This window comes from Prosopis cineraria, unplaced genomic scaffold (genome assembly GCF_029017545.1).
Source record: "Prosopis cineraria cultivar Desert tree isolate PC_DT_omini unplaced genomic scaffold, ASM2901754v1 PC1415, whole genome shotgun sequence".
In the NCBI taxonomy this organism is placed as follows: Eukaryota; Viridiplantae; Streptophyta; class Magnoliopsida; order Fabales; family Fabaceae; genus Prosopis; species Prosopis cineraria.
This window is the reverse complement of record NW_026556740.1, coordinates 1-25,051: the sequence shown is the minus strand read 5'-3', so window position 1 is coordinate 25,051 and position 25,051 is coordinate 1. Positions and strand designations below refer to the sequence as shown.

General features: G+C 29.8%; 1 protein-coding gene and 1 non-coding gene across 2 annotated transcripts; one reads left to right on the top strand and one right to left on the bottom strand.

Moving 5' to 3' along the window:
- Nucleotides 1–125: 125 nt before the first annotated feature.
- On the bottom strand, nt 126–199 carry TRNAI-UAU (transfer RNA isoleucine (anticodon UAU)). Its single transcript has one exon. It is a non-coding gene; the product is annotated as a tRNA-Ile (tRNA).
- Nucleotides 200–16,389: 16,190 nt separating this feature from the next.
- On the top strand, nt 16,390–19,483 carry LOC129300066 (uncharacterized). The gene is made up of 5 exons (XM_054938592.1): nt 16,390–17,097; nt 17,194–17,334; nt 17,931–18,109; nt 18,241–18,445; nt 19,183–19,483. The coding sequence occupies exons 1-5, from the start codon at nt 16,390–16,392 to the stop codon at nt 19,357–19,359; spliced, it is 1,410 nt and encodes a 469-aa protein (XP_054794567.1). The 3' UTR covers nt 19,360–19,483.
- Nucleotides 19,484–25,051: the final 5,568 nt, after the last annotated feature.

Sequence of the window (25,051 nt, the reverse complement as noted above, 5' to 3'; positions counted from 1 at the left end):
GCGCGTGTCTGACTCGGGTAGTGATTATTGGTTCAGGAATAGCCTAAGTTTTTGACGTCGCCACGTGGGCGATGGTGCGTGTCCGATTTGGGGAGTACTGATTGGTCCAGAAATTATAAAATATATGGTCCCCGCGGGGCTCGAACCCGCGACCTTCGGCTCATAAGACCAACGCTCTAACCAACTGAGCTACGGGACCTTGATATCTGTAAAATTTCTATAAAATAAATAATCATAATGTCTGCACTTAGAGCAACTCTCCTTTATATTTATATTTTTTATTTTTAAAAACTGTTTTGTAATATAATTTTTAAAATTATTTTTCAAAAAAATAAAATAAAATTTTTTAATAGTTTTAGAATTAAAAATAAATTGATCATGATGATTATAACAGCTAATAATAGTAATTTACGATAAAAATTTATCAAAATAACTGTAATTTGCAATGATCAAATATATAGTATTTTAAAATAAGAAAAATAAAATAAAAATAACTTAAAAGTATCTATTTTTTATTTTTAAAAATAAAAAATATTTTTTAAAAACAGAAAAAAATAATCCCTAAGATATTCCATTAAAATTTAATACCTCTTTATCAATATGGTATTTAATATGTCATGATGATTCAAAAAAAATATTTTGAATATAATTGCCTAATTATTTTTCACTTAGTACTGTCCCAAATGAGATGGATTTACTTTTTTTTTTATTAATTTTGATTCATATTGATGATAGATGTTGCTATTTAAAAACTCAATCAAACCCCACTTGTATATATATAGAGATTTGGTAGCATATTTAATAGTTGCTGCAATTCATCACAAATTAACATGCATTCCACAGTCATATCGTCCTGTATTACACACACACACACACATGTACGTATGTATATGTATATGTAAAATATTCATTTATCTATTTTGCATGCAATTCTCTTTTTTCTCCATAATTATTAAGCTATAATATATATATATATATATATATATTCAATTAACATATTGCCGATTATTCCAAATTCAATCTATATATATTATAGCTAAAAATGTAAGTTACATACATATACACACACACACATATTAGCTGGTGGAAATGTCACGTTTAATGTTAAAAATTCTTAAAATTTGTTATCTTCATTTATACCCTTAACCTTGAGTGCTATTGAATTAAAGAAATCCATGTTTACACAAGTAAATCATGAAATCCAATAAAGACACAGCTAGGTGGCCCAAAAAAATAAATAAATAAAGACTTCTCGGTTTATGTATTTTTCTTTAACAGAATAATATGCCTTTTTTTTGTGAAAATAGTAATTGCCTTTTAGTAATAAACACATGATGTCAAAAAGTAAAATAACCTTTACGGTGCTCAAAGACTTAATTAAGTTAATATAATTTGTTGAAAAGACCCATTCCCATATTCCTCCTAGAATATATATGATTTGACTGTGCAAAAAAGAATGTTAATCACGATTACGATATGCATATAATTAGTAAGACCAAGAATAAGCATCCATCTAAGAATTATATACCTTAACAATGACACTAAGGACTTGTTTGGTTTCAATTACGTACCCTCTACTAATATAATGCCAGTGCAATATAATGTAATGTAATATTATGATGAATTTGTATGGTATGCTATTAGCCATGGGCTAGTTTTTATAGCTAATACTTCCTTCGTTCTAAATTATATTATACTTTTAAAAAAGTTTTTTTGTTTCAAAATATAATTAAGATAATATGGATAAATTCATATTTAATTAAATGCACTAATTCTAATATTACTTTTTTCTCTATAATTAATTTCATTCCTTTTCTTTTCAATATATTAAATGATAGATATTTTTTAAAGTTTATATTTTTATTTTAAAAAGATGAGATTGTTGAGTGTATTTAATGAAATTTATTGATATGTGAAATTTTGTTTGAAAGTGTCTCATAATTTGGGATGGAGGGACCAAGTAGGTAGAAAAACGAAAAGACCAAAATATCCCATCCAAACAAAATTTCCCCTCCTAAATCCTCTCTTCTTTTACTCAATGAATTCAGCAGCGGCTCTTGTTTAATTATTAAATGGGGATAAATGGTTTGATTAATATAATTATCACGTTCTCTTTAATATCTGTTGGAAACTTTACAATATTTTCAAAAATTACTAATTCATTGATTAAATCATCAAGTTATCGAAAAACGTGATAATTTGCCAAAAAATTCTGCATAATTTTTTTTGCCACTAAGCAACTCTATGTCATTGAAGACATATTAAATTATACTCTCTTTATCTTAAATTATAAGACACTTTTAAATTCTGTCACAAAATATAAGATACTTTGGAAAGATTAAGATTTCATTAAATATACTAATTTCAATATCACCCTTTCTATCTCTATAATTAATTTGTATCCCTTCTCTTTTCAATGTACTAAATTATGAGTATTTTTAAAAGTTTATATTTTTATTTTGAAAAAATAAGGTTGTTAAATGTATTTAATAAGGTTTATTGATATGTGAGATTTTATCTAAAAGTTCTTATAATTTAGGATGGAGAGAGTAGTTTTTTTGCTCACCCTTCTTGAATTTTGTACATTGAAAGTTGTATGATCATCGACTCATTAATCAGTATGCACTAGCAGTTTAGCAGTTCAAAATAATAGTTTAAATTTAAATTAGAAAATAACTGTGTACACCATCAATTTTTGATAAAGTAGAAAAATGTTTTTAGCCATTGAAGAAGAAAGAAGGAGAGAAAAGAAGAAAGAAATTAAATAAATTTGAAGCCTATAAAACTAAAGAAAAAAGTACAAGTTCAGGCAAAAAAAAAAAAAAAGAGAGAAAATGAGAGAAAAAAGTAGTAAAAAGAATATTAAAATATAACAGAAATCTCACACATAAAAATTAGAAGATAGATCATAAATATATAAGTTTAAAAAATATAAACTAAATGACTTAAGTTATTTTGACATAATATATTATTCTTGAGTATACTCAACATAGGAAATCTAATATGGAGAGCCATATCTTATGCTACAAAACTTCAACATACAAGACTGATAGAACCCAAGTTCTACCTAATAAAGTGTTTATATATTTGGGATTAACTTTTCATATATTTTAGTTAAGTTTTCTAGGAATTTAACATAATACTTTCACAAATTCTAGAATTGCGACCAAGCCACAGATAGAAGCAAGACAAGAGGACGAGGGCAGAAAGACGAACATCAACATATTCGGGACCAGATATAAATATCCACACCGTTGTATGTATAGGTGACTTCATGGCGGGATCACTCGCAGATGAAGCGAGCCAAAAATGAACCAAATGAAGTTTGGTTTACGATAGGCACGTGTTTCCCACACTGAAAATAAGAGAATATACATATATATCTATATATATATGTAATTATGAAGTTCAATAGTGAACCTGTGAGTTACACCAGATTATAGTGAACCTGTGAGTTAACCAGATTATTTTTCTATGCGAGAACGGAGATACCATTTGAACCTGGTTCAGGCTCACAACAAATTCATTGATAGGAAGAGAAGAGAGAAGAGAATTAAGGAGAGAAGTTTTTCGTTTTGGAGATATTCCTGATAGATATCTGATATGGCTTTATGCGTCCCATGTATGACTCCCACCCTATAGTCCACAATTTAGGAAGAGAGAAATATTATTCTTAAATGCCCACCTAAATTATACTTCAAAACTCAGATTTCCTTTGTATTCTGATCAAGCCTCATTCTCTCATTAGGCTTTATATATGGGCCTAATATGTCAAGGTTAACCCAACATATATATTAAAGGCTTAAAAGATAAAATATGATACATTTGGAGAAAAAAAGATAAAATCACAACTACTCATAACCACTTAATCACATTTACATATTCACTCATTCCAAATATTTGGAGCTCGCAGGTGCATGTTCATCAAGGCTGAGAATGATATTATTGAAGATTCTTTATATATGAATTATTGTTTTTTTACTCCTTAATTTTTTCTATGAACAGTATTCATGATTCGGGATGTTAGAACAATATTCATGAGTTTTATTGTTTGTTCCTACTGAAGAAGATTATGTATAATGATGTATCATGTACCAAACGAACATAATCCCTTATTATAAGAATCACGGGCTAGCCTTCTAATTACCTTACTTATCGGCGTGAAAGTAAGGCTCGGAGGCATACGTACACTAAGCTCACAATCCATCTTTAACAGACTTCGCAATTGCCCATAACTTCCATTAATGTTGTATGGTAAGGAGTATTATAGTCTTTTCAATATTATTTTATTTGATAAAAATAAAATTAAGAATAACTTGTTTTGCATAGTCTAATAAACAAAATTACATATATAATAGTCATTACACCACATCAAAATTGCACTGTATTACATTTCTTTATCATATTGATGACCAAGCGGACCTAACATTGTGTTGGCGTAAAATGGGTGAGTTATCACCTCACGCACACTAGGCATGTTGTGGATTCCCAAAGTTTTTTATCTTAATTTCTTTGGATCATCGAGACTAAACCACTCTGGGGCTCAAGTCATTCAAGAAATCAAAATACATTGATGAAGGAAATGGGATGACTAAATGTCCTAAAAGCTGTGTCTAATCCTCAAATGATCTAAAGTAACTAAATCACAAAGTTTTCAAACAGTACTACAAAATAGACTTTTCACGTCATATTTTTAAAGTTTTTCACTTCATAATTGGAAGGGACATTATATTGAAAGACTTAAAATAATAGCTTATTCACATTACAAATGCTTATGATGTGAAAAACTATAAATTAAACCACATCCCCTTTAATAATGGGGGAGGTGGTTTCTACAAAATTTACGTCCCTATTTTGCTAAATGGAGATGTGGTTTTTAGACAAACCATGTTCTCCCTTATAGGAGGTGGGCATGGTTTATAAAGAAACCACATCCCTCTCTAGTAAGAAGGACATGATTTCTCATTCCATAGTTGACAAATTGAGAAACCATGTCCCCCTCTAATAAGGGGGACTTGGTTTCTTTGAGAAACCACGTCCTCCTTTCAGATATGTATACAAAATTCAATAGCTTCTTCTGCCACATATCATTCAACAATTGATATTTCAAGCTTGTATGGGTTCTTAGAATACCCTTTTAAGATTTTCATGTATCGCTCGAATGGGTACATCCATTTTAGATAAACAGGACTACAAAATCTTATTTCCCTAACCAAATGAATTATTAAATGCACATAATGTCAAAAAATGCTAGATCAAAGTTCATTTTAATTGGCATAAAATAATATACCCCTCATTTTTCAATTCATCCAACTTGTCAAGATCTATGACTTTGTTTCATATAGCATTGAAGAACATACATAATTTAGTTATAGTACATTTCACATAATCTTTTATAATCCCTCAAATAGCCACTAGTAAAAGTTATGCATCAACACATGACAATTATGAGACTTCAAGCCTATTAACTTCAAATCACTCATTAAGACAAGTCTTCTAACATTAGAAGAATACCCTTACAGTACCTTAATAGCATGCAAACGTCCACATAAACTTCTTTTCTCCTCTTTAGATAATGTGTGTGCCATTAGGGTAAATAAACTTTCTTCCCCTCTTTTTGTTTTGCATGTAAAAGCATTTTCTTATTCCCATTTTATCTAAATCTAGTCTGGCATTTATTCCATCCTTAATCTTGCCACTTATGTGCAAAAGCATACCAATAAGACTATCACACATATTTTTCTCCACATGCATCACATCAAGACTATGCCTCACATTTAGACTCTGCCAATATGGAAGATAAAAAAATGAACCTCTTTTTTCACACATTCTTCTCACTTGCATTCTTTTTATTTTTACCAAAAATGGCATTAATTCCTTCCACATGTTGATAAACTTGGTCTTCGGTTAAGGCCTTTAGAGCCATTTCATACTCTTGCAAACCAATAAAAGCCTTCTTCAATCTACGATGAGAGTGATACCAATCAAGAAATATTTGATGATCAAGGTAGAATGTTTTTCTTTCATGCTTAAGTTAGTGGTAGTGTGTGCTTTTTTAACATATAGAAAATGCATTATGGCCTTTAACACTATATCCTAACAAGCTTTCATATGTAGGAAACTCATTTATTATTGTAAAAATCATAGCACAAAACTTGAACTACTGTTGCTTATAAGCATCAAATACATCTACACCTTTCTCTCACAGCATTTTTAAGTCCTCAATCAAAGGCATCAAGTAGATATCAATATTGTTTCCTGGCTATTTTTGTCCCAAAATCATCAAAGATAACATTATGTACTTACACTTCATACACAACCAAGGATATAGGTTGTAAATAACTAACAAAACTAGCCATGCACTGCGCTACTAAGATTTTCATATGGCTTGATTCTATCCGTACAGAGTCCAAGCCAAAGGTTTCTTGGATTGCTACTAAATTAAGGAAACATGTGATCTATTGTCTTTCATTGAGGAGAATTAACTAGGTATTGAAGTTTCCCATCAGATGTTTTCTCATCAAAATGCCATATCAAATTCTTTGCTTCTGTTAGATTAACAAACAAATGTTGAAACCATGGTATTATTGGAAGATACCACATCACCTTCGCAAGAGGCACTTTAGTTATGATCTCATCACCATAATCAACATCATTATCCTTCTTCACTTTGTACTGTAAAGTCTCAAATTTCAAACACTTGTGTAGCCCTTTATACTCATTTCTACATAATATGCAATCATTAGAATAAGCATGTATCTTTTTATAATCCATACCTATTTGACATAAGATTTTCTTTGCCTCACACATACATTTTGGAAGCAAATTACGGTCTGGAAGTATTTTACTCAAGAATTCAAGTAACTCTGTAAAACTCAAATTAGTGCACCTACTTCTTGACTTTAAGTTAATCAATCCCAATATAGCTATCAGGAGCATAAATTTAGTACACCCTGAGTATAAGGGTTTCTCTGCATCATTATGGAAGTTGTCATATACATGTGATTGTGCAAATGATGTCATCCCAACATCACAAATTATATCCTCTATTCTATAATCCTAGTCATTCATAATTTGCTTATTTTGGGACATAGAGGTTGTTCTTGTCTCCCCATGCTATATCCATCTTGTATAACTCAAATTTATTCCATTATAAATTAAATACTCTTTTATTTCATCAATACCCAATTCAATCTCATTTATGCAATTGACATAAGGATAACAATACTTTTCATTTTTGCTAGGAACATTTTTCCTAGAAAATTCAAGAAACTAATCTATAACATTCTCATACTCCTAAGTCATTCTGCTAACATTCATCTAACTACGATCTATTCTATTTTTATCTAACAAATCATCATAAAGTCTATCAAATTAATAATTTACTACCTTATGTGTGCTTTAATTAGACTCATTTCTAAAAAAAAAAAATTGATAGAGTCTTTCCTTAAAGATTGAACATCCTAAAATTACAACAATTATAAACCAAGCATATTCTTAGTTTGGATACCATATATAATATAAAATTAGAGTTGATTGATACTTTTGACTGTTCACTACAACACTGCTTCTTCTTTTTCATATATTCCTATTTCATTTATTCTTGGTTTGGATGGAAGGAAAGAAATAGAAGGAGGAAATAAAGAATTACTATTTTTAGAAGTTTTATTTCCTAGTATTCTCTTCTATCTATTTTCCTCCCACTTTTCCCTCTATCTAGACCAAGCTAGCAATTTTATGGAATTATGTGTACGGCATGGTTAATACCCTTGTAATAATTAAAATTGAAATTAATTCCATGCGTTTCAAGTTGAAGTTTATCAGTAAGAGATCAATATTCTTTAGAAAAAGGTTAGAAGTTATGTTTATTTATTAGAATTAAAGCATCCTATGTATTTAGTCTTTTCCTCTCTATTGTAAAAAGAAATTATTGATCATATCTAAGGTCATTAGTGTTAAGAAATTTTAATTTTTCTAGTGTTTGCTAAGATGTAAGATGTTTAAATTAAATTTGGTTGGCAATATATATATATATATATATTAAAAAAATTTAAGGACAAAAAATATGAAATATATGTATTATAACTCCCTCCATTTAAAAATTTAAGACATTTTTAACCGAATCTTACCTCCAATAAAGTAGTTATCTACGTTCAAATAACCCTATCTTTTCTTTTTATCATTATTAAATACCCTACAATAAATATAAAGTCATTATCAATAGGGGCACTTTTGAAAAAAAGGCAATGATTATACTTCGAAAGACTAAAAATGCCTTATATTTTTTAACATCCAACTCTTTAAAAAATGCCTTATATTTTTCAACGAAGGGAGTAATTGTCATAGATAGAGAATAAGTATCTTTTCATATAAGTCTTCTAAAATCTTATATATATATATATATATATTCTAATTGAATTGGATGTATTTATCAAATTTCTTAGCTCTCCAGCAAAAACACAAACCCCTAAACCTTTAATTTTATGCTCCTCCATCTATTATTTTTATCTTTCATCTAAATTAGGTTTTGTTTTTAGTCCTTAATACTTATAGTATATTCTTATGGTTTCCCATCCCTTAGTCATCTAATGGGTTTAACGCATTAAGTCTATTTCAGCAAAACTTAACACCGTTTTGACCATTTCATGGTCCTTATTACTAGCTCCATTCATTTCATTTCATGGTATCAACCAAAAAAAAAAAGTCATTTCTTCAACCCTTGAAATAATCCCTTGTTTAATAAAGATTGCAAAATACCACAACCATAACTTCAAACTCTTCATAGCCAAGCATTTTATGGTGAAAAAAAAAAGACACAATGTGGGAAAATAAATTAGAAATAGATTGTAAAGACACAGTGGAGATAACTTTAAATAAAAAACCAAAGAAAGAAAGAAACAGTACCTAGGGCTTCATTGTTCAGCAAAGAAGAGAAGAGGAGAGGGGTAGCAGGAAGAGACACTGAGTTAGGGCTTTGTGAGTGGCTGGGGTTTCATTGACATAGAGCAGCTGAGAGAGGACGAAGACAAGAGACACTAAGCTAAGTTATGAGAAATGAGGATGAAGACAGGAGACGAGAGATGAGAGACGAGAGATAGTGAGGAAGCTAGGAGAGATAGAATAGAGACAAAGAGCGAGGGAGGAAGCTCAAAGACAGAGACAGTGTTGAGCTGAAAAAGACAAGAGACAGAGTAGCTGAGAGAGACAAGAGGCGGAGCAGCTGAGAGAGATGAGGCTAGGCTAAGAGACAATGAGTGTGGGTTTTGAAAAACAAAGGTAGTGTAGGGCAAAAAAAAAAAAGCTTTTATATCCCCCTCCTCTCAAGGGGACATGGATTCTAAAAAATCTACGTCACCCAAATCATGGGGACGTGGACTTTTAAATCCATGTCCATCTCTTGTATGAGGGTAGATAGGAGGGAGATGTGGCTTATTAAAATTTTAAAAAAATATTTTTTTTTTCAATTCATGTTCTCTTTTTATTTGGGTGGCATAAATTGTATTTTTTCTAAGTCTCATTTTCAAAATGTGATGTGAATTAGTATAGCTATAATTGTTTTTTGTAGTAGTGAAAATTTTTTTAGAAGATGATGGTGGAGGCAAACACATTGTTTCATTCATTTGCAATCTCTCTGCCTGTCTCATTGGGCTTGGCCGCAACACACTTGCATGCAAATTGTTCAAGCATATGGAAATTTTTTTTCTAGTGAATAAAAGTTTAGATGAATTTAATTACTGAGATTTATCAAGGCTAGGGCATGATTTTAATTAGCATTAAATGGTAGTCACAAAAATTCTTATAAATTATTTATCAATAAGATTTTTTTATATTGACAATAAAATTTCAATGTGCAATTTTATAAGTTTGGAGTTAAATCTTTGTCAATTAGATAAATTTTCATTGGTTTAAGGATAAAATATTTATTAGTGAAAGGACGAAATTTGGCCTCCTGCTAAACGATTGTGTATGTGATTCTAGAAAAACATAATGACATGGGTCCCATGCCATTAATATCCTAAAGATGGAAGTAAGTGAAAGTTGACATCCTTATAAATCGATATGAATCACCGTGGCCTTTTTCAATTTTTGTCGCAATTGCTTCTTCAAAAGTATATATAGGCTCCTTCTGTTCCCGTATATAAAATATTTTTTAATTAAATCTTGTTCACTAATAAAAAAAGGAGAAGGACAAAGAGTTCCAAAGATCAATAATTCAAGTTAAAAATTTACAACTCAATCTCTTAATTTTACAATTACATTGTGATAAATTTATAACTTATTTTTTAAATCTTAATATGATTGAAATAAAAAAATTATTTTTTCTATTACAATTGGGAATATAAATTGCAAATTCATCATAACAGAATTATAAAATTAAGAGATTGAGTTGTAAATTTTTAAAATTTAGCATATGAGATTTAACTTATATTAATTGATCTTTTTGGGACTTCTTTGTCATTTTTTTCTAATAAAAACTTGTTATTTAGTTGAAAGCACGTAAAGTTATAGCATTTTTTCAATTTTTCTCCCAATAATACCACAATTAATATCATGGTGGTGGGATAAAGCACACAATAATAACCAACAAAAGCTTAATCCAGTTAGTAAGGATTTAATTAAGAAAAATGATAATAAATCCTTTTAAATTATATAAATGATAATTTAATCCTTTAAAATATCATAATTTTACTGAAGTCCTTATAAATTTTGCTATTATTAATGAATTTATATAAATGACTAAATTATCCTTGTTGAAAATAAAATAATCACAAGTTTTGTTTAAATAATTATAACTTTCCTTCTTATATTCGCAATAATACAATAGCAAATAACAACTTTGTGCATCAAATTCCTAATATTAGTATAAGTGTTGGATTGGAAATAACAAGTAATGATCACAAGTTTCCTTTAAATAATCATAACTTTTTTTCTTATATTCGCAACAATGCAACAGTAAATTACAACTTCACAAGTTAAATTCCCAATATTATTACAAGTGTTGGAAATAACAATCAATGATCACAAGTTTTGTTTAAATAATCACAACTTTTCTTTTTATATTCGTAACAATGCAATAGTAAATCACAACTTTGCATGTCAAATTCTTGATATTGCTACAAGGGCAATATGGTCCTTTATATAAATTCATTAATGACATTGTACTTCAATGAAATTATGATATTTTGAAGGATTAGATTGTTGTTTATATAATTTGGAGGGATTTTGTTGTCATTTAGGTCATGAAATCAAATGATTTTGTCGATGGATAATTTGTAAGTACCTTTATTAGTGTTTTTTAAGCTATGAGGTATGTTTTGACTTTGATAAGTCCTGAGACTCAACACATGTAAACTTTTTCATAAACAAAAAATCACATAACTAATATGTCTTCCATTTTTAAGACAATGAGAGCAAAATTGTCTAATTATTATTCAAAATTAACTTAACATCCCTTATATTCGGGGACAAAAAAATATTCTAAAAAACACCTTATATGTAAGAATAAAGGGAGTATATATATATATATATATGGCATTGTGATAGAAATACATTATTGAAAATATAAATTTATAAAGTACTCAAAAAAAAAAAACAATATTATAACCAAGTCAATGGGATATGCATGGGATGCAGTTTTTTTTTTTTGGCCCCTGAATGACGGGTGGTCATCTTATTTTCAGAATTTTCAATTTAAAGCTATATTATCTTTATATCTATGTATTTAAAAATATAATGTTTTATCATATAAATGATATTTACCATAAAAGAAAGTATATAAGAAATCAAACACCAATTATCATATTCCGTATTAAATATATTCTTATAGTTTTAGACGTAAAATATAATTTTTATTAAAAATAAAAATTTATTTTTCTTTGGCAAGAAATAAGAAGTTATTTTTTAAATAATACCAATCATTAAACTGAATTAACCGAATGATCAAGATGCATTTTAAATAATCATGATTTTTTAGCTTAAAGTTAAAACTGAGAATAGTCCGATATAAAAGGAAAGGACGGAGCATTTAGTTCTGGACAATATTATCTGACATATATTTTTAAGGGATATACTGCTTCCACTTCAGTTTATAAACCTTAAATAATTCGAAATCCTTTTTACGCCTTCTGTAATTTAATGCAGATATTGATTTGAAAGTTATATACATTCTCATCAAGTCTGAGAAAATATCATAATAAATTGATGAATCTTTGGCATAAATTCTCATAATTAAGTTTCCACTAAATCCAAATAAGCTACATCAGTGGCATAGAATTGATTTTTTTTTTTTTTTTCCATATCTTCCAATCATCAATGCTCTTTAATTCTCCTTCATTTCTTTGGATTCGTCCAACATGTCACTACCTATAATTTATATTTTTCCTGAATATGATCTATGTTTCTGATTTAGATTTTCTTTTGCCAACATTCTGATTTAGATTTTGTGTATTTAGTGAATGAATATATTATTTGTATCATCATGATATAGTACAAATTCTATATCAACTTATATTATTTATGTTTATATATAGTGTGATTGATTCATCAGATTTTGTACCAACAGTGAAAACAAAATGTCTGGTTTAAAAATAAATAAAACAGAAGTTAGTATTATATTACACCAGACCTTCCTATATTTTCATATTCATACAAACAGAACAGAGAGTTGAACCCAAAACACATATAATTATAACGATCTTGTCTTTTTATATATATATAAGGATCTTGTCTTTATCTCTTACATATTTTTATTCATTTATATCAATCTGCTTTTAAATGTAGGTGCATTATTACAGAAAAATTTAACCTTAAAATTCGTAGCTCACATAGTGAAAGCCATTTATTATAAGTTTAATTATTTTTAACTTAATATTTTTTTTCCAACAACAATTCTCAAATTAGATCCATCAGTTTTCAAATATGCCTCTTCCTTTTTCATTAAGTATTCTATCAATGGAATTTGATATGTGTATATATGGTTTTGTGTATATAAATACACAAATATTCTTACCATATTAGTCTTTGGATCCCTTCTCTCCTAATATGATCAACCCACAAATGGGTTATTCTTTTTTTTTTTTTATTAGTCTCATTGTGAGCTGTGATCTCTGACCAGATAATAATGGTGGGATATATGGTCTTTATAATAAGTAAAGATTACAACTTCATGACCCATGTGATAGTCAATAATTTTCTATTTAAATACATGTGGATATGCGTGAGTATTGGCTTTGTCAAAGATTTCTGAGTATATGAAGAGATAGTCAAAATATAAATACATATAATTGGTTCTTTTGGAAAGATTTTGTTTTAAAATAGAAAAGTAGAAATTAAGGGGGTAATACATATTAGACAAATCTTTGATTTTTTTGCATATTAAGAAGGCTTTTGAGGCATAGATAGTTGCCTTATATAGGCGTAATTGATTCATCTTATTGAATATAAGATTATATTTTTAAATACATAGATATAAAAGATAATATAGCTTTAAATTGAAAATTCTAAAAATAAGATGACCATCCGTCATTCAGGGGGCCCAAAAAATTACGTGCTTGTTTGTTTGCAAGACTCTGTTATCCTCTAATTAGAACAGCGATAATCAAAACCAATAGAGATAAAATAAGGTTTTTGTTTGGAATATTGTTGCCTTGTTATGTTTGTCAATGGTACGAAAATTTATCGATCTAAATTATTTAATAAATGAATAATATTTTTATGAAATTTTTCTCAAATTAAATTGAAATGTTATCTTTTTTCTAAAAAGTATAAAAGCTCATAAAATTAAAGCTAATGCATTTTATGTCTAGATGCATATAATATTAGTAGGAATTATATGCTTAATCTTATATACTTGATATATTTTTATCTAATCAAATCAAGACATGTGGATTTAAATATGTTAATAATATTAATAACAAGAATTTTTTATGGATTAAATAATATATAAAACCTACACATGTCTTGATTTGATTGAAAATAAGTATCTTAAGCATATAATGCTAAGTCTATAATTTTTCCCTTCAAATATTTAGACTTGTTTTTTAGACTCCATAAGTTGGGGTGGAAAGAGGTTAAGCCTCTAACAGGAGCTTACAGCCTAGCGTATTTTAGACCTAACTTAACCTATTTAATAAATAAGTTCAGACCATATTCAAATTTATATTTAGACCTATTTAGTTAAACACACACACACACACACACAAGCATATTAGAATTATATATTAATTTTAATGTTGTTACTTTATTGTTATATTGTATTATATTTAGTAAATTCTTTCAATTATATATATTATAATTGATAAAACAAGTTATATGTTGTATTTTATAATAGTCCTACAATATATTTGAAACATTTAAAACTAAAATGCTAGAATATTTAAAGGTCTTACTTTTAATAGGCTTTTAGGTTAGGCCAGACTTTAGGTAGGCTCAGACTTAAGTTTTATAAAAAGTCTTATATAAGCTTCAGGCTAGGTTCAAACTTTTAATTTATCACACAGGCTCAGGCTTATTTGATTAAAGTCTAACTCGACCTAGCCTATTTCCACTCCTATCCATAAGTACTAGTACGCATGTTTAAATGACATAATTAATTCACTGGTATATTCTATGAAAAAAATACTAATTAATAGTTATCATGATATTGAATTTATTTTACACCAACACGGAATATCATATTTATTGGTGTATATGATACCGTTATTAAATATAGATGTCACATTTCTTTATATATACTTTCTTTAACATAGAGGTAATTATAGGGCATATTATTATTTTTTATCATAAGTTTTTTATCCCTTATTAAATATTGATGTACATTATTAAAATTATCTTGGTCTTCTCATTCATTCCTTCATTAATAGGAGTAAAATTGCAAATTTATTATTATATTTTTAGATAGAATTAATGAGTTTTAAAATTTTTATTAGTTCCGGTAAAATACGTTAAAAATAACTTATAAGTAAAATCTGAGGAACCATTTTTTATGTTGAATTGGCCATCTAATTAACCTACCCAGTATTATAAATATGAATCATAATGCACGAAATGAGAGTAGACTTTTTGCACATTTAATTTTCTCTCACAAATAAATGTATATACAGAATATTCATACATTGGTTTTCTAAGAAAATCAGACACAATTATGATTTTCTACAGAGAAAAAAACAATAAAATATAAATGAAATGCATTAACCCCCAATGCCATTAGTATACTTCATCTGTTTCAAAATATTTTCCTTTCTAGAAATTTTTTTTGAAATTATTTAATTATTTAGACTTCCAATGTCCTATATTTATTAGTGATATATATATATATATATATTATTCTATCTTTAAAGACATTAAAGTACTATAAGTACATTATTAGTACATTAATAAGATATACTCCACATACATGAAGAGCAAATTTAGTAAATCATTTTTTATTTATTAAATACATTTTTTAATCTGTGTACAATAATTTTGAAAGACAAATATTTTGAAAGAGACAGTATTAATTAAATAGATAAATTCTCGAGAAATCTTTCATTTTGATGCATGACCGAAGATTTGGCAGTGTGTTTGGAGCCGAGTAAGAATGCGATTTTCCCAGATGCCAAACGGACTCTTAACTCTAAATGTAATAAATAATAAAAGAAATGAAAGTAAATAGTAAAAGTTTGACCAGAGACAAATTAAGTTTCCACAAGGACAGAAAATAAATAATAAATGAGTTTAAATTCAAGTCCGTGGGCCCCACAATAGTAGGAATAGCGTGTGTGTGTATGCATATAAATTGCATGCAATAGTATTAATTACTGGGCGAGGAAAATGAAACTTCTTTGTTAAAAATAGCAAAGATTTTCATTTTTCACTGATTCTTAGACGCTACCCTCAAGAGTAGAACTCTCAGAGTGGATCTTAAAAGTCTTGTTTTCCCAGAGAAAGCAAAATCGAGTTAGAAAAACAAGCGCGAGAAATGCGAGAAAGCGAGAAAGATTCTGATGGGCATGCTTGGATTTCCGGGCTTTGAAACACTCTTTTCTCTCTCACGTTTTTTTTTTTTTTTCTCTCGGACAAAATCATAAGGGTCTGAGAAAATCCCGGAAAACGCATTTAGATCATTAGATACCTTCTTCAGCTTCACTCTCACTCAAGATTTTCCTTTTCAACCTTTTCTCTCTTCTTCATTGGCCATTTCATATCGATCTTCTTCACTCTCATAATTTCCCATCCACAAATCCTGGAATAATAACTTTTCATCACTATTTTATCTCCAAACTGGTCTGTGTTTTTGAACTTCCCTTCGATTTGGGCGCTGGATTTTCAGATCTGGATTTGAATTCAAACGAAACAGACAAGAAGATTCAGGTACAGATAGAGAAACAGCAAACGGTCTATAGATAGATCATGTTTAGCAGTAGTAGTAGCAGAGGTGGTGGTGGTGGTGGCGGTGGCATTGGCGGAGGTGGCGGTGGCGGAGGCGGCGGGTGTGGTTGTGGGAGTAACGGCAACGGCGGTGGTTCTGGGGTTTGGAGTTCGGGGATTAAGAAACAGCAGAAACGGCCAAAAGTTCCAAAAAGAGGACCTGGTGTGGCTGAACTGGAAAAGATCTTGAGAGAGCAAGAAAAGTCAGACAGAGGTATTAATATTAATAATATTAGTAGTAACAGTACTAATAATGCAGAAGGATTTCCAGTTTCACCTTCTTGTTTCAATCTTCATCACCATTCATCTCCACCATTGAAGCCCCACTGCCCTCCTCCACCACCACCACCTGTTCCGGTGACGGCGGCGACATCTTGTCCTCCTCCTCCTCCTCCTCCTCCTCACATCCCCATAGCCCCAAGATTTGACCACTTAAGCCAACCTCCACCTCCTCCCATGGCTGCTCTCTATGGCTATAACACAGCTACACAAGGAAGGAATTTTCCAGAACAGTCTCTATTTCCTATGAATCCCAGTTCTTGTGATGGATTATCCCATCCTGATCATCATCATCACTCTGCAAATCCATCTTCCAAGAATTTTTGCAGTGAATCAAGTAACAATCATCTTTGGCCTTACTCAGCCTTGCCTCAAAAGAGACACTGTAATAATCGGTACCATACTTCCATGGTAAGAATTCTAGCAAGCTAGCTCCATTCATGTTTGATTTATTAAACATTGTGTTCTGATTTATTCTTAATCTCGGTGGATCTAATGTTCTTGCAGATGAGACAGGTTTTAGGCCCTACTGCACCACCACCTTCTTCGAGCTTATTACCAGCAGGCCTGCATAATCATGAGCCCCCTTCAAACCAAAGTTCTTACTTCAATTGCACATCTAGGAACGTTAACCCAGAGGAACCTAAGGTGACTGCTTCTGCTTCATACCTAATTCAATTATATGTTTAAGATAAATTCAAGGTCTAATCTAATGTTGTGATCCAATGTTATACAGACTATGTGTATTATAGAGATTATCGATTACTTAATTGAATCATCTTATAATACCAATCCTTTTGGACAAAAGTTCTATGGAGGACTTTCATCTCTGGAACTTTTATTCAGTTAATTAATTTAGACACACGTGAGTTAGCGTGATCATTAGTACGTTCATTCTAATTAATTAAAAAAGTTATACAAATGGGCACGCGATGCGCGTGATTATGCATTTGGTCTCCAGCAAGGTTCATTTCCTTTCTTTGTTTCTGATTCTAAGTCTCAGAAAGGAAGGAATGACCAGCTTGTAACTGAATTTGATGTTAATTTCATTCGTGATTCTCTTTGACTTTGATATTTCAGTTATGAAAACCAGCCGTTTCTGACAGAAGCATGTGAAAATGTGCCCAATATATATATATATATATATATGAGTTTCCCAGAATATTTCTCAGCAAGAATAGTTTTAAAGTATATTGATAAAAAATTCATGGGGGATAACTTTCCGTCTTGTGTGTCTGCTGCAGATGGTTGGTCTGAAGAGGCCTCACCCTTCTTCATCATTTGAAAACTCTCTGGTTCCTTCATCCACCTTCCAAGTTTCACCAATTTTCTCAAACTTTACCAGACCACACAAGTCATCTAATTCAAATGACACTCACATTACTTCAAGCAACTTCAATTCCTCTAACAATGAGTGCTTCAGGTTGGTGTTCTCCTTCATTATATATTCAATTCATCATCTCTCTTCAATATCAGATTGATATGTTAATTTGATTATTGTTTTGTAGTTATATATATATATATATATATATTCACATTTTATTCATTTCTCAGGGATGTCAAATGGGGTGGTCCTTTGGGATATAGCAGCAGAAAGTTTGGTTCTGATAGTAATGGAGGATTAGGTCATCATTCAAACTTTTCTTCATTCAATGGCACTGCTGCTGCTAGTCCACCGGTTCCTTCACCTTCCATGCTTATGTTTCAAAGAGAATCATGCAAGAACAATAATGCTCTCCCCAATTACCAAGTTCTTGAAGTAAGTTCGATTCTTTTGATTTCCACATTTCAAATTTCAATCACATTATGTAGAGAAAAATAGAAGTTATATTAGACAGATGGATACATATCATCTTTAACTGTACATGGCTTTTGACAAGCGAGATAAAGGACAGTGACGGGTCCTTCTAGGCTAAGTTTCTCCCCTGGTCCCTCTCCTTATGTCCCAATTCTACCACTCTCTTTTTATCTCTCTTCAGTTGATAAAATAATGATTTTCAAAAGTAATTTTAAGTGAAACGAGCGTAGAAAGATAATTGTAAGTCTCACTGACATGTGAGTCTTGTATAAGTGGAGCCCACCATTCATCTAACGTTCTTTTAAGAGATTTAAGTTTTGAAAAAATTGTAGAAAAGGACCTTATCGCTAAGTTAATTGAAAAATGGACTAAATTCAATATCTGTAAATTTTCTTTTACAATTTGGAATTTATTGTTATGATTTTGCAAATTTTCTTCCTTATTATATAATTTTGGTCTTTTCCCCCAATTAATTTAGTGATTATTTCCTTTTCCCTAATTTTCTCCTAAATGTTGAGCTAAAGAACTCATTCAAATAACTTAATATTTAAGGGGGTCTCATAATTTTTTTTTTTAAAAGCTTATCTTCATTTCCTTTGTTTGATTTATTGAGCCTGGTCTAACGATATTTCAAGGACTACTCATTGATGTTTAGTTTCCTGATAATGGTTTTCTCTGTGTTGTGTGAAATTTTGCAGGAGAGAATGGAGGACTCTTATCAAAGGTCAGAATCATCAAGTGGATCAGACCAGCGACCTTTCTATAACTTTTTAGAAGTGAAAGAAGTAGGCATGAAAGAAAATACACTTGGATCAAACCATAAGGGATCTGAAGTAGGAATTGATGGCCCTGATCTTACCTTAAAGCTTTGGTAACAGCTGCGGCGGCCGGAGGCGATGACAATGATGAATGTGTATTCACATTTCTCAAATCTCTGGTTTAGATGAGGATGATAAATTGGTTTCTCAGACTCAAAAACAATGTTATGTTTTTATGTATGTCAACAAGCTAGTGAAGAAGTACAAAAACAAAATATAATTAATGATTTAGGAGAGTATTTTATGTGAAAGATGAAGTGAACTTAGCCTGAAGAATTGGTTAGATTAATTGTTAGCTAGCTAGCTAGCTTAGCTTTTATTAGTTTGAATCAATTTGATGGTTGAGTTTTAATTTAGAGATCCTCTTTTCCAAATAGGTTGAAATTTAAGATTTAATTTTAGTTGCTTTAATTTAAATGAAGAAAGAAAATCAGTTTCAATTTATTATTTGGGTTTTGTTATTAATTGATGCTAGCTTGATAATATATTTTGGTCCCCCTTGGTATTATAAATCAATATCAATCATCAATGATTAATAACGGATTAAAGTATAAATATATTCTCAATTTTTATGGAAGCGCATTTATATCCTAAAATATTTAAAATTATAATATTGTCTTGATGTTTCGAAACCTTGCAATGTCATCCCGACTTAACTGAAGAGATGGCCCTTCGCAATGACGTCACATGATGTGAGGTGACTGCCAATTTGCCTTCTATTTATTTTCTACACTTTTTTGACTTTTCAACCACAACCTCATGGCAGCTTAGTTCCCTGTTTGCAAACCTATTTTTAAATAGTTTTTATTTTACAGAATAAAAAAAATAAAAAAATATATTTGATAATATATTTTTTAAAAAATATTTTAAAAAATTAAATATTATTCTGAAGAATATAAAAATAAAAATAACTTTTAAATATTATGAAATTATTATTCTGAAAAATAAGGAAGAATAAAAAAATATTATTTTTATTATTTTTTATTCTCAACATGTTTTATAAAACACTAATTTTTAAAATAATAAAATAAAAATAATTTCAAACAGTCCCTTAATCTCCTTCTAAACCAATCAAATATCTTGCTCCCTTCTTTCTCACGACATGCAGGCAAAAAAGGATCATGAGCTTATTGGATAAATTCAAAAATATATTTAAACTATACTTAAATGTATTTTTATCAAAGCTAATAAATAGTTAGATCTTAATTTTAAATATATTTTTATCAGTTGTAAACTAAAATACAAAGGAGCATGAAACCTTGTGCATGCATCATCATGTGTAAATGTACTTCTTTCGATCCCTTTTATAAATCACATTTTAAAATATTCATTTAGTCCCATTTATAAGTTACAGTACGATTTTTTGGTAGTATTTAAAAGATATTTTTAAAATTACCTTTCATGAAAGAAAAAAAGTAACAAGACATTAATTTTTTAATTTGTTATATAAAGACATATTTAAAATTCCTACATATTTTTATTTTTTTTACTTTTTTTTGCATAATATTGTTGAGGTTGGTAAAAAAGATTTATAAAAAAAGACCAGAACAGTAATACGCAAACCTAGATCACAAAAAGATAAGAAGAATCAACAAAACTCTGAATGCATACCCATGGTATTATGTTGAGTTTACCGATGAACACCCGAATTCATCAACTAGAAGAAACGAAGACTCATTGCAAAATAATAATAATAATAATAATAATAATAATAATAATAATAATAATAAATAATTGCAAGAAACCCATTTTGAGTTTCATCCCTCATCTGTCTTCATCCCTTATCGTCCCCTGAACATTTACAGATAGAGAAATTACATTCTCAACACAAAGAAAATTTAGTTCCACATTTGACAACAAATAAACAAATCAAATCAAAACTTTCTTTAAGCTAGAGAAGATGAAAGGACGCCCATAAAATCACTCCATTGTCACAAGGGAACAAGAGTATAGCAGAGAATGATGGCAGAGGTTGAAGACAGTGGCCTTTCACATTGAGAGAAACCAAAAATCAACATCATCAATGGATATTTTTGAGGGAGACAGTAACAACAAATCATCCACATTGTGCCATTTTGAAAAATGTCGGCACGACTTATGCCTTCAAATATTTAGGATGTCAGATGTGCCTTCATGAAAACCTCAGGGGCAAATTTATTATTTAACCCATTAATAAATATAATAAAGTTCATTGAATTGATATTTTAAACTACGATCTCATAAATTTTAATGTATTGTTAACAAGCGTTTGCGCCAATCTAAGGTACAAATAACATGATCCAAAATTCATTCATCTCTAATTCATACTCCCTTCGGAAATGTTTATAAAGTTCTTGAGGCAAAAAAATTGATCAAGGCATCATATATGATATTTACTCGGCAGAATGGTATGAATAAATTTGTTAACATGTCTTTGGATGCGATTTTCCCTATTTAATATCACATCTTTCCCATCTTAATATTTTTAAATTTAATTTATTTTATCAAAATTACACTATATGGGTTTAAATAAGTGTGATGTTTTTAAACTTTCATAGAAAGAGTTAATAAATTTAAGCCTCTCTTTTGGTCAAGTGGTGACATTGGAAGTGTCTTATAAAAAAAAAATTAGGGGAAGGGATGGAAATAGATTGTAGGAATTTTCTCACAATTTCTGTAATAACCTTAAATTTTAAATTAAATAAAAAATATTTTAAATAGATATTTTATTTAAATAAATTTATAGTAAGTAGAAATTGATAGTTTAGAGGAACTCATGCTAGAAATTCTCTTGAGAATCTAAAGTCTAAATTTTTTTAAATAAAAGTTTAATTTTAAAATTGTAGGAAAATTTCATGTCCTTTCTTGTAATATTATTGTGTCTTTTCTTGTGATTTTTTCGTACTCATTCTTGTAATTTTTTTCAAACTCCTTTTGATCAGTTTTACTTTCTCAAGCGAAACTAAAAAATGGAGATTTTTTTTCAGTTCTCCATTGCCATTATACACTCTTCTATACACTCTTAGTCAGTTCATTTCCTTGACTCTCATAAACCTTCTTAGTTCGCTGTGGTAGGAGATCGTTTTTGTTGCTGTTGCTTCATCCTTTTCATTCACGTTTTCAGCCACGTTAAAGGTCAGTTGCTGACTTCCTTTCCCTGTCTTCGTGATGATCTGTGTCAACATGATCCGTGAGGTGTGTGCCAGCTACTATTTTTGTGTTTTTGTCATTGAGAGAGAGAGAGAGAGAGCATAGAGTTGCTGAATTTCTTAGTTTGTCGTTCCCTAATGCTGTCTCTATTCTAAGTTGATAGCCATGCATGTGTTCATTTTCAACATCGACTGCAATCTTCTAGGTGTCTGAATAGCAATGTCTTTCCCTCTCAGCTCCTGTTCTTCTATTGCCATCGTTGGAGGTGTGGGTGATTGGAAACTTACAGTCTTGCTTCTCCTCATTCGTGTGTCACTGTGGGCGCAGCTGTTGGTGCGTGAATTCTTCCTTCCTCTATTTCGGTCCACTTCTTCCTCTTGCTCTTTCTTATCGTTACAGGTTCATGTCTGAAGGTTTAAACTCCTTGTTATTAATTTGGTATGTGGGCATTTTAATAGTTAAAATTGCTAATTGTGGCCTCTCTTTGCTGAATGTATGTGTGTGGGTCAGAACTAATAGCTATAAAACAAAATTGATTATTTTCCTCTATTTCTATGGTTGTGTGACTACATGAATAAGCTGGATTTGTTGGAATATTGGTGTTGTAGAATGTTGGGAGACATTTGGGGAGAGATTTGAAGAGAAAGAATTTAGTGTTAAAACTTGAAAGTTTATGCATATGGAGTGTTTGTGGATAGAATGTCCATTAAAGTTATGGTGAGAAACATGATTCATTTAATACTATTTAGTTGAGTTTAACTTGAAATTGGCAAAGGAATTTGATTATGAAAATATCTTTTTGTGGTTATATGGTTATTGAAAAATTTAATGAATAATTGAAGAGTTTGAATGTTAATTTCATTTACTTATTAAGAACAGAAATCATAATGACATAAAATGTGTTGGTTTACATGTTATATTAATTTAGAGTATCATTGAATTAAGCAAGAAATTGACGGACTCTGACTATAAAATTTCTAAAAACTCATGTGAGTGGGTGGTTTCAAATATATTTCAATAAAGTGTTTATAAAAATTTCTTTATTTAAATATTATTATATTGCTTTATAAATTGTTTACATACTCTTGTTAATACTATTTTCATATTAATGGTATTATTTCTCATATGCAATTTAATTATTTAATTCAATATGATGTCAAATTTTATATAATAATTTGTGTATGGGAAAATGATGATATTTTGAGCAATGAAAAATGATAGTTGAATAACATTGAAAGTGAGAATTTTGAAACCATTTTTTCTTCTTCATACACACTTGATTTAATGAGAGGAACTGAGTTTAGAATGCTGAATGCTAATGACAATTCCATTAGCCCTTGGCGTGCCATGGTACACCTAGCTAGCAGAGTGCATATGGGAGGTGCTAGTCCTGTGCGCAAGCCAATGCACATGAAATGGAAGGATGATTATTCATGAGCATTGTACTTATGCTTGTTCATGGGCCTCATGCTTACGCTTGACTCGTGGCTCTAGCAGTGCTTGTTTCACAGGCTTTCACCTGTGTTTAATTGGTTACTTATTCTCGTGGACTGTATGTCAATGCTTGGTTAGTTACCCTCATGAACTGTGTGGTCACACTTGCTATTTGTTTTGATAAAGCCCTCCTAGATCTAAACTTAAAATTCATTTTTTTATATTATTTCTTTAAAAGCATTTTACCTAGTCATACCTTACTTGAATATTTTATATCTATGAACCTTATAAATTTTGATAATTACTTTGTCCTATTAAAATTGTTCAAATTCATACTTGTTACATTAATAAAACTTATTGTTTATTATTACTAGTTTAAGTTCATGTTTCATTATTTCAAAATTTTTAAAATTAAATTTATTCATTAATGTCTTCATAAATTTTTACATATATTATATATAGATATATTTTGAAACATACTCACTGGTAATTTCTTTAATTTCAGATAACATAGATTGCTACACCTCCAGCAGATCATTTAAAGGCCTTTTATCTTTTTTTGAAAAAGAGAAGACATATTGCGGTTATTGTTTTGGTAAAACTATGTATTGTATTTTATAATCATAACTTATTGCTCTACATATGTCATAATTAGATCCTAGTTTTATTTGTTATATGTAAATTACTGGGATAAAACTAGTCTCCTTGCTGGTTGGGTTGTAGGTTCTATTGTTGTTATAAAAATTTTAGGAGGTCTTAGTTATTGGGGAGACTCTGTCGAAATTTCTATAAACATTTAAGACTTTACAAACTTTATTATTATATATAACTTACATATATCAATATTTTAGCATAATTTCTGGTTATTAAAGCTTATGAATATGAATCCTCTTCATATTTCATGCTGGTCATACCTTTAGTAGCGGGTGTGACACTTTCACACACACGCGCATGCGCGCTCTTGTAATAGTACCCTAGCCCTCATTTACAAAAATTCACCTTAAACACACATATACATACTACAAGGCTAGGTAACATAAATGCACACAAGCACAATAACACCTTTTCATGTATATGGGTCCTATGACAACTTATATATAATACATTTTTTACATAAACAAGTTCATTATTCCAACACAGCTGGGTTAATAAGAGATCCACTAGTCTTGGCCCGATTCTTTCCCTT